The 10,923-nt window shown below is 40.1% G+C and overlaps 1 protein-coding gene and 1 pseudogene across 16 annotated transcripts in view; one reads left to right on the top strand and one right to left on the bottom strand.

The window, feature by feature from the left end:
* The window catches only part of Mga (MGA, MAX dimerization protein), a 168,699-nt gene that overhangs the window by 155,531 nt on the left and 2,245 nt on the right, over positions 1-10,923 (top strand). For 14 of the 15 annotated variants that reach the window (XM_023711285.1, XM_023711302.1, XM_023711299.1 and 11 more), the window contains 4 exons: positions 5,633-5,839; positions 6,869-6,980; positions 7,425-7,658; positions 9,760-9,933. In XM_023711285.1, the coding sequence (XP_023567053.1) occupies positions 5,633-5,839; positions 6,869-6,980; positions 7,425-7,658; positions 9,760-9,933 (727 nt within the window). The remainder of the gene's footprint in view (positions 1-5,632; positions 5,840-6,868; positions 6,981-7,424; positions 7,659-9,759; positions 9,934-10,923) is intronic. The other variant, XM_023711292.1, reaches the window with a different exon arrangement.
* On the bottom strand, positions 7-1,467 carry LOC101566716 (annotated as a pseudogene). The gene has a single exon (XR_002820403.1). The product of XR_002820403.1 is annotated as an upstream stimulatory factor 1 pseudogene (transcript).

The following is a 10,923-nucleotide window of genomic DNA, read 5'->3' as shown; positions in this document are numbered from 1 at the left end:
CAGCAGACACTGCTAAGCATCTGCCCCATTTCTTCATCAAGCCTGTTCCCCAGCAGCCAGGTGCACACTGGAACCTCAGCTCCAGAAAAAGGAAGAACTAGTGGAAGCGCCAGAGTCCTGGGCTGAGCAGGGCGTGCCCTGTCAGCAGACCCTCTGTTGGGCACTCTAAACAAGCACAGGGCAAGCCCCTCAGTTTAGTGTGTCCCATATCCGGCATGGAGACAGCACATGCATTGTGCAGGAAGAGCACAAGGGCCCAGGGGCTGCGTGGTGCGGGCGGGCAGGGATGCCTGTGCACATCCACACTGCGTGTTTCACACACTGCAGGTTGCCATACCACGGAGCCTCAGGTCAGACACGCCTTCGGAACTTCCCCCAGTCCCAGGCCAGAGGTGGGCAGTGAAGGAAAGGGGATGGGATCAGCCTGCTGCTCCTGGGTGATCTGCAGTCCTCAGGCCCAAAGTCCCGGAGTCCCCAGAGTTAGTTGCTGTCGTTCTTGATTACAACCTCTAATCCGTGGTGCCGCAGCTGAGCTCGTAGCAGCAGGTTCTTGTTTTTAAGATCTTCCACCTGCTGACGGAGCACATCATTGTCCAGCTGCAGCTGATCTAGTCCCTGGAACTCCTCAGACAGCCGGTGGTTACTCTGTCGAAGCTCCTGGATATAATCACAGGCTTTGGATAGAATTCCACCTTTACTCTGGCCAGACTTGGTACTCTCCATTGAGCAGTCCGGAATGATCTTGGACAGCTGTACAATCCAGTTGTTGATCTTGTCTCGGCGGCGGCGCTCCACTTCATTATGTTGAGCCCTGCGTTTCTCATCCCGAGTGGTCCTTGGAGCTTCTGACTTCGGGGAGTAAGGGTGGGTCCTGGGGGCAATCGAGCGCTGGCTCCCTCCCTGCAATACTTCTTGTGGTGACATCATCACAAAGAACTGACCAGTGCCAGGAGGGGTAGACTGTCCCAGTAGTGCCTCCGAGCCCTGGGTAGTAACAACAGCAGCTGTACTCCCCGAAGTTGTACCCCCTGCCCCATCTCCCACTGCAGTGCTGGGGAAGTAGGTATAATGTGTCTCAGCAGCTGTCCCCTCTGTGTCAACGGCATCCTCACTGGTGAAAGCACCCTGGATCACTGCCTGGGTCATAGATTGAGTGGCAGGATAGCCACTAATGGCTCCAGTGCCCTCAGTCTGGCCATCCAGCTGCCCCTCAGACACCTGGATCACCCTGTACATCACTTGATGTTGGGATCAGGGAAGGTGGCAGCTGACTGGATACTAGCAGTAGCCACACTGATTGGGTCCTCCCCAGTAGCCACTGCACCTTCCTGGATCTGCACTGTCCCCTCTTCTGTTTCAGCTGTTTTCTGCTGCCCCTTCATCTCTCTGTGAGGGGGCACATCCGAGGAGCCGGTCCTTTGTGGAGGTCTTTGTATCTCCTGATTCAGGCTTCAGGGCTGTCAGGCCACTGCCACTCCGGCCGCCGTTTTCCCCCCATGATTTTCAGTGACTTAAAAATTACTCTGTGACCAGCAGTTCAAAGAGCCATGGAATTATGATTGTTTAATTTTGTAAGTGCATTCAGGGGCTGGTATCAGGATAGCATAATTAAGCAAAAATTCTCTTTATCCTAACAATAGGAATGAAAGAGTGCATAATGGTTTAAACTATTTTCCATTTTTATTCTGTCCTCTTAAAAGAGAAAACACAGTAGTGGGGAATTGGGTAGGAAGATGGTGTTTGACTTCTAGTCCTTTCAGAAACCTCAGTATGATTGCTTTGGCATTAATCTGATATATAAGTGAAGATCTTATATAAGACATTTCTGTTCGCATAATAATTTTGCATATGTTATACTCACTTAAGTTTTTCATTTTTTCATATATTCTAAATCATTTTTTAGATATAGGCGTTTTCAGAATAGCTTATTTACATGATCTATTACCCAAATCATTTCATGTAAATATTTGTAGTGCTTTACTGTACTTAACCTTGGTATTTTTCCCCTTCTTGTTACATCTTTTACATGTCTACACTTTTTAAATTTTATTTATTTTATTTTAGGGAAGGGTCTATGGGGTGTTCAGGGTCTCACTACTAAATTAAATTTGTAGTGATCTGCCTGTTTACAGCCTCCCCAGAGCTAGGATTACAGGCTTGCACCACCACGCCCAGTCTCCAATCACCATCTCAGCCTGCACGCCAGGTCCGGATTGAACTCCCTGCTCCTGCACCTGCTTGCAGGTGCTTTAATCTGCTGAGTTCTTTGGCCAGCCCTTTTTTTTATTTTAAAGTTAAGGTCTCCAGCATTGGCTTTGAACTTTTTCTGTAGCTCAGGCTGACCTCATGTTCCTCCTGGCTCAATAGTTGTGAGGGTGAGGGTGATGGGAGTTAACAGTCATATGTGTGACTACACCCTGCTATTCTTCATGCTATTTAATGCATAATGGAATTTTCTTTTTTTAATCAGATTTTATTGGGACATTTTAGATAGGCATAATCACACTCATCATAAGGAATTTGTACCTGTATATGAATACAACTTTTTTTCCCCACTCCCTTACTTTCCCTTCAACTTGTCCTTTCTTCCTTTTTTTTTTTTTTTTTAAATGTATTTAGTACAGGGTCTATAGGGTCTCACTACACAGATCAGACTTGTAGTGATCCTCCTGTTCGCAGCTTCTCAAATGCTGAGATTATAGGCGCCCACTACCACACCCAATCTCAATCACCATCTCAGTGTGCCCTGGGGCTGGGGTCAGCATGGCTTGCTGGGGATGGAACCCCAGTCAGTACGCATGCCTAAGAAGGCATTTTAGTTCACTGAGCTATCTGGCCAGCTCATTTTTCCCCATTTAGAAAAGCTTTGCTTCCATTTTTTTCTTTTCTTTTTTTTCTTTAACTTTTCCTTTTTTTCCTTCCCACTTCCTTGTTCCACTCCCCATTTGAACAGTTTCTTCATATTTCACAGTACTTACTATATTTAGGGCCTTATTTACACTTTTGGTTTTTTAGAGCGGAGAAACAGTACAATATTTACACCTGTCTCTGATTTATTTCACAGACGGTTATGGTCTCAAGGTAATCAGTTTATCTAGAAATATCTCAATCTTATTCTTCATGGCAGAATAGTACTCTGTTGTGTTGTGAAAAGAAAACATCTTTATCCATTCACTAGTTAATGGGTACTTGGGCTATTTCTGAGATTTGGCTATTACAAACTGTGCTGCTATAAACATGGTTTTGCATTTATTGCTGTGGTTTCATGCTTTTAATTCTTTCTGGAAGATACCCAGAAGGAGAATAACTGGGTCAAATGGGACCTTTAGTCCACATGAGTTTAACTTAAAAAAGAGATTTGAGGCATTGTCAGGGTTGTGATAAAAACAAAAGTGTCAGCAAAAAGGACAGTTTCAGAGAGGAAAACAAAACTATATAATATGAAATTAATTATGATTCACTTTCTGTAAATATTTACGTCATAATAGTTTAAATGCTGTCAGTGTTTTTTTTTTATATATATATAACAATCCATAAGTAAAATATGGTGGATTTCTTTTCAATCCTGAAAAAATGTAAATACAAATCACAAATTGGTAGGTTAAAGAGGGAAAAAGACATGAATGATACAGATGCTGATGTCCTCATCAAGAAGAAAGGCAAGATACACTATTTCTTTGCTGCTGTGAATCGAACTCAGGGCCTCATTCTTGCCAGGCAGTTGCTGTGCCACTGAGCTAAAATCCCTGGCTTCCTACATTGTTCGTTGTTGTCCAAACAAGAAAAGAATTTCAAGGGTGGGCCTGATAGCCATGGGACTATAGTGCTGGCTTAGGCAGAGTGCACTAGCAGAGTTTGATCCCCATCCTGCTGTGCTGGCCCCACCCGCGGGGCTTGCTGAGACTCAGTTGAGACTGGCTGTGATGGCATGCGCCTATAATCCCAGCACTTGGGAGCCTGAAAACAGGAGAATCATTGTGAGTCTGATCTACGTAGTGAGACCCTATAGACCCTGTCCTAAATACAGAAGAAAAAAGAATTTCACTCAGATGTCTAAAGATGTCAGAAGAAATAAACTTAATGATATAGCTAAGTATTAGACAGAATAATATTTTAAGAGTAGTATACACTAAACCTTCTATATAGCAACAAATCAATTGGTGTTATTGATAGGAAAAGAATAACTTTATATTCTGTTTAAGAACCAGAAGAGGCCATTAAAAGAAAAAATAAAAATGTTTCTGAAGATGTGGGTATAGATATAAGGCTTAGTTGCATTTCATTATAAGCTCTTGATGTATTTTGAATCTTACATGTACCCATAATTTTTATAAGAATTTTTAGGGGCCAGGGAGATAGCTCAGTAGAATAAACTCTTGCCTGGCAAGCACAAGGGCCTGAGTTCAGTCCCCGGTTCCACCAAAAAATTTAAAAAATAAAAATAAAAAGAATTTTTTAAGCCAGACATCGTGCATGCCTGCTGTCCTAGTTTTCGGGAAGCTGAGGCAGGAGGATCACTGTGTTGAGGCCAGTTTGGGCTATAAAATGAGTTCATGGTGAAAATTTGTTTCAAAAAGACAAAAAAAAATTTTTGCAATAGAAGTCGAGTATAAAAGGAGCTATAAGGCATGCTGAGGGTCAAGAATATTTTCCTAAAACTGCAGAATTTGAGTTTCAAATGTTAAAATTTAAATGAGGTGGAGGATTGGGAGGGAGGAAGGACAACTGATAAGATACAGGTCAATGTCTGTGCAGTTGCAGGGATGTGTGGGTAGTGTTTTGGGAATTGCCTTTTTTGTTTGTTTTTTGAGACAAGGTCTCTGTGTATTCTAGACTGATCTTGAGGCTGTGTGTGTGTGTGTGTGTGTGTGTGTGTGTGTGTGTGTATGTATTTAGTACAGGGTCTCAGTACACAGATCGGGCTCATGTTGATCTTCTTGTTTTCAGCCTCCCAAGCGCTGGGATTACAGGCCCTCACGCTCAAGCATGCCCAGTCTTAATCGCTGTCTCAGAACGCCCCATGGGCAAGGCCAGCACAGCATGCCAAGGATGGAACCCAGGCCCCTGATTGAGCTCAGTTTATAGCCCAGGCTGTTCTCAAACTGGCAGCAACCCTCCTGCTACAGCCTTCTGAGCGCTAGAATTACAGGTGTACATCACCATACCCAGCAGAGAATTTTAATAGAATTGTTGGACAGAAAGATTAGTGACAGGTGATCTTTTATTCTGAGAAAAGTCAAGTCTCTTTTCTACTAGTCAGAATTTTGCTTTTTGTTTTTCGTGTAGTTGGTGTCATGAAAACTTTTATTAAGTTGTATAAGCCATGTTTTCCAAATCCCTTGTTACCTTCCACCTCTAGATTTTTCCTCATTTGAGAACCACTGAGATTTTAGCTAGAAATTGATATGCTTTCTTATTAGAATAGCTTGTATTAGAATATACATTGTTGGCATTGTTGCAAGTAAATTTGGAGGAAGGACATAAGATGATAGTAAGAGGAGCAGTTGAGTGGCTGTAACAATATTCCAGACAAATGTTAATAGGTACCTGAGAAGAGAGCATTGAGTGTCTTTGGGGTAGAAGAGGAGGGCAGGTCCATGTGAGAGATATTGAAGTACTCTTGTTTGAACAGGCCCCATCAGTTCCTCTAAAACTGAAACCTGATTATTGGAGTGACAAGCTACAGAAAGAAGCAGAAGCTTTTGCTTATTATCGCCGGACACATACTGCCAATGAGCGGCGGCGGCGTGGTGAAATGAGAGATCTCTTTGAAAAATTGAAGATCACATTGGGATTACTTCATTCTTCCAAGGTTTCCAAAAGTCTCATTCTTACTCGTGTAAGTAAATGTTTCATGTAAATGACAACAAAAAAGACCTTGGAAAGGGATCTTACACTGTGAGAAAGGGGACCCGTTGTTATATGTGGGAGATGGATGTGGACTAATGAATACCTGGTTAAGTCCCTTAGAGAGAAACTTAGTATGTTGAGTCAGAATAGCTTTTTACAGAAAGTTAAAGTTTTATTTGACAGAACTATCCTACCTTCAAATAAAATCAGAAACTGACTTTAACATGTACTCCATAAATTGTTCTCACTTATAGAACAGTTTATCACAGTGGAAAGCTATACCATATTTAACATAATTAATAATTGACAGCATTTTACTTTTTTTTTTTTTTTTTTTTGTGGGACTAGGGATTGAACTCAGGCCCTTGTGCTTACCAGGCAAGCACTTATTCTACTGAGCCATCTCCCTGGCCCCTAATTGACAGCATTTTATAAAAGAAAATCTGAAATACTCAAGCTAGCAAAAGTTTCACATCTGCAAATAGAATAAGGCAGCTTCATTCAAACTGTTTACAGAAATTAAAGAAGTACAGGATAAACATAAATATGTCCCTGTAGGGCAATGTTACTTCGTTTTTTCTTTTGATTTTTGAGATAGAGTCTCACTATGTAGTTCAGGCTGCTCTTGAACTTCCTGTGTAGCCAGGTTGCTCTCGAATTCAATGCTGATCGCCTGTCTCAGCCTCCCGAGTGTTGAGATTACAGATGTGTGCCACCTCCCTCCACTGAGATTATTTTAAATTTGATTAAAATCTAAGCAGAATACGAGTATTTTGTTTGTTCTTATAATAGATGATCTATTTGACATTCAGTGATTCTCTTCAGAAATAATCATAATCTATTTTCCCTGTAAATACAAGCCAGAAAACTTTATACAGTTTATTTCTGGTACATGGTGGTTTTATATGACTTTATAAAGTTCTCAAAATACTTGTTTAAATTTTTTCATTAAAGATATTGCCTCCCTTATGTAAGAAAGAGTGGTTCAATTAACATAATATTACTTTTTTTATTCTAGGCATTCAGTGAAATTCAGGGACTAACAGATCAGGCAGACAAACTGATAGGACAGAAAAATCTCCTGACTAGAAAACGGAATATCTTGATACGAAAGGTATCATCTCTTTCAGGTGAGATATATAAATGGTCTCTAGTAATGAGTTTAATAACACTTTTATCAAGGAGAAATCCTTAATAGGCCTTTCAGATACTAATTAGTTTAAGCTTGGTCCCTTAAGTTTACAGTAGAACTATCTTTTGAATGGGTAGAGAATATTTTCTGAATTACAATCTTGGTGGGCATGGTAGCACTCACTTGTAATTCCAGCACTTGGGGAGGCTGAGGCAGGAGGGTGGTTGTGAGTTCGAGACCAGCCTGGGCTACAAAGTGAGCTCAAGGCCAGCCTGAACTACATAGTGAGACCCCAAAAAGACAAAAAAAAAAAAAAAAGTCACTCTTGCCTTCCATAGTTTTGGGGAATATAGTTAAATCAACTGGATTTCAGTTGATTCTATTTCTCATTATTATGTGGGGTCACTAAAAGAGTGATAATTTATTCCTTATCAACCTGTAGGTAAGACAGAAGAAGTGGTCCTGAAGAAGCTAGAGTATATTTATGCAAAACAACAAGCACTAGAGGCTCAGAAAAGAAAAAAGAAGATGGGAACAAATGAGTTTGATGAGTCTCCCAGAACTAGCAAACAGCAGGAAAGATCTTCTACATCTTCTGTAGATCTCGGACAGATGTTTATTAATAACAGAAGGGGGAAACCTTTGATTCTTTCCAGAAAAAGAGACCAGGCCACAGGTAGGAGGGACATTCTCTGATTTCCTTAATTTAGATGAATATCAGTTAAGTAGACTGAATGTCTTCTCTTGGCCAATAGTGTTCCAGCTTTATTTTTTTTTTATTTTTTATTTTTTTGGTACCAGGATCAAACTCAGGACTTTGTGCTTGCCAGGCAGGTGTTTGTGCCACTGAGCTATGTCTCCAGCCTTGTTTCAGTTTTAATTAAACATGAGCTATAGAAGATGAACTGCATTAGATTTCAGTTTCTGGCTTCAAATTATCAAGCACACCTTAAGAAATTAATTCTGTCATTGTAACATTAAGCCCTACTTCTAACAGCCATCTTATAGTTATATACTTTTAGTAACTTTATAACCTACCATCTTTTCAGATTTTATACATGACATTGTGATTTTCTTGCAGTTCTACTGATAAGTTTAGAAAAATAGAAAATTTTTCATTTTAGACTGGTATAGTGGCACATGCCTATAATGCCAGCACTTGGGAGGCTGAGTCAGGAGGATCTCAGTAAATTCAAGGACAGCCTGGGCTACATAGTGAGTTAGTTCAAGGCTAGCTTGCACTACATAGTGAGACGTTGTCTCAAGAAAAAAAGATTGCTCTGCTCCTGGGGCACACTGTGACAGCAACTGAGATGGCATGGTGACATGTGTCTGTAATCCCAGCTCTTGGGAGGCTATAAATAGGTGGATCACTACAGGTCCTATCTAGTAATGAGACCCTGAACACCCTGTAGACCCTTCCCTAAAATACAAAAAGAAAAAAAAATTATTACTTTTTGCTTATGATGATTGCCTTTATTCCTAGGTATGCAGAAGACTGAGCCAGGATCACTAAGAGTTTAGAACTGTCCTGCCGCATAAGCATGGCCTAAAGGAGAAAAAGGAAAAATTTAGTTTCATTGAATCTGGCTATTAGATAGATAGATAGTGTTTCATTAGATATAAGGGGGAAAAATGGCCTTAAGGTCTTCTGTCGTGATTTTGGAAATAAAGCTATAGATACATGTACATTATTTTCATCCTAATTTACTCTTATGGTAACCTAGTAAGAAAAATCTGGTTTATTATATGAAACTCAGGTGGACACTAAACCCTCTAACACACTGAATTCATTTTATGGGTTTTTGTTGTTGTTTTTTAATGTATTTGGCACAGGGTCTCACTATACAGCTCAGACTTGAAGTGATCCTCCTGTTTTCAGCCTCCCTAGGGCTGGGATTACAAGTGTTGCACCATCATGCCTGGACTTTTGGGGGCAGGGCTAGTATAGCACGTGGTGCTGAAGATCAAACTTTGGTCTCTGTGCTAGCTTAAGCAGGCGGTTAGTCCACTGAGCTATCTCTCTATTCCTTTTGTTTTGTTTTTAGACAAGAGTCTCACTATGTAGTTCAGGCTGGTCTTGAACTCACTATGTAGCCCAGGCTGGCCTCAAATTTTTAGTGATCCTCCTGCCTCAGCCTCCCAAGTTCTGGGATTACAGGTGTTTTAATATTGTGTGTAAGAAAGAAATTTATTTTTAAATTTTATTTCACTTTTTACTTTTTGAGATAGGATCTCACTATATAGTTCAGGCTGACCTCAAACTCACAGCGATTCTCTTGTTCTAGCCTCCTTGAGGCTGGAATTACAGGTGTATGTCAGCATACCCAGCTAGAAAGAAATTTATTGACCACATTTCTCATGTGACAGATCAAAAAGCTAAGGCCTAGAAACTTAAATTTGTTATATGTGTATTGGAAAGGGAGGCTGGGAATAGAATTGTATATTCCTTTTTCCTGAGTCACTACTAAGACTATCAGAGCAGATAGATAGATAGATAGATAGATAGATAGATAGATAGATAGATAGATAGATAGAGCGAGCTATATATTTATATCTATATCTATATTTATTCATATTCATTCAGAGGTATCCTATAGTGAAAATATTTTTGCAGCTGTGTTCTTCAATACATTCTCTCCCCTAGGAAAATCATCATTGGATAGGTAATCATTACTCAAATATGTTTCAAGAAAGTAAAATCTATGTTTAGTTTCTCTACATTTGAAGTGTTTTTCTTGACTTTAAGTGAAAGTGTGGTCTTTTTATCTTTATAGAAAACACCTCTCCCAATACTCCACACACCTCTGCCAATCTCGTGATGACTCCACAAGGACAATTACTTACCTTAAAAGGTCCCCTGCTCTCAGGACCAGTGGTAACTGTTTCTCCTGCTCTCTTAGAAACGGATTTGAAGCCTCAAATTGCCAGTAGTGGTATGGCTCAATCAGGTACATCATGTTGTCTTCTATGGGTAGTAAAAAAAGTTAGCCTTGGTATCTCAATGAAAAGTCTTTCAATGTGTTCTATAATGATTAAGAGGTACATGTTCTGTTGACATTTGCTTTAGTAGTTGTGTTTTTAGAATGAATCTAGCCTGATCTGTGATATTAGTTGGTGTGTTTATCTGGGATTGAGAACTTTTTTGGTTATTTTTAAGTAGAAAAATAAAGATGCTAAAGTGAAAGGAAGATGTTGAGGGATTATTGTCTTAGTTCTTGATATTTACAAATATCTATCAATTTTGTGTTACACTCCGAAGGTGTATATTACCACTTTATCAGCATGATTCAGTTTAGGGGAAAGTTGAAAAGGAAGTTTTTAGGTCTTAGACACCTAAATTTCTGTTATAGTAACAGAATATCCTCACTAGTATTAAAATCCTAATTACTTCCTTGACATTGCCAACAACAGTTCTTGTTTGTACTGCTGAGTCCAGTATGGAGAACTACTCTTTTTCCCTAACCAGATACCTTTAGGGCTTCATTTTTTTCTTAGGGTAACAATTGGGTTGGGGCTGGGGAGATGGTTCAGTAGAATAAGCACTTCCCTGGCAAGTGCAAGGGTTTGAGTTCAATTCCCAGTTCCACCTGTTCCCCCCCCCAAAAAAAAAAAAAAAAATTGGGTGAACAAGAATCAGACACATTTCTGCGAATTAGCTTGGGGAGCAGTTCTATAAAATTATTGAGTGGAACTTTTCTGAGACAGGGTCTCACTAGGTAGTCTGAATTGACCTTGAATACCCCATGTGGTTTACGATGGCCTCAGATTCATTATGTAGCCCAGGCTATCCTTGAACCTGTGATAATCCTCCTGCCTCTGCCACCCAGGTGAAAAAAGTTAGCTATAAACCAGTTAAATGGAACATACATACATACATTCATTCATTCATTCATTTATTCATTCATTCATTTATTCATTCATTCATGTATTGTGTGGCC

Source organism: Octodon degus, unplaced genomic scaffold, assembly GCF_000260255.1.
Source record: "Octodon degus isolate 3935 unplaced genomic scaffold, OctDeg1.0 scaffold00002, whole genome shotgun sequence".
NCBI lineage: Eukaryota > Metazoa > Chordata > Mammalia > Rodentia > Octodontidae > Octodon > Octodon degus.
This window is presented reverse-complemented; position numbering and strand designations above follow the sequence as displayed.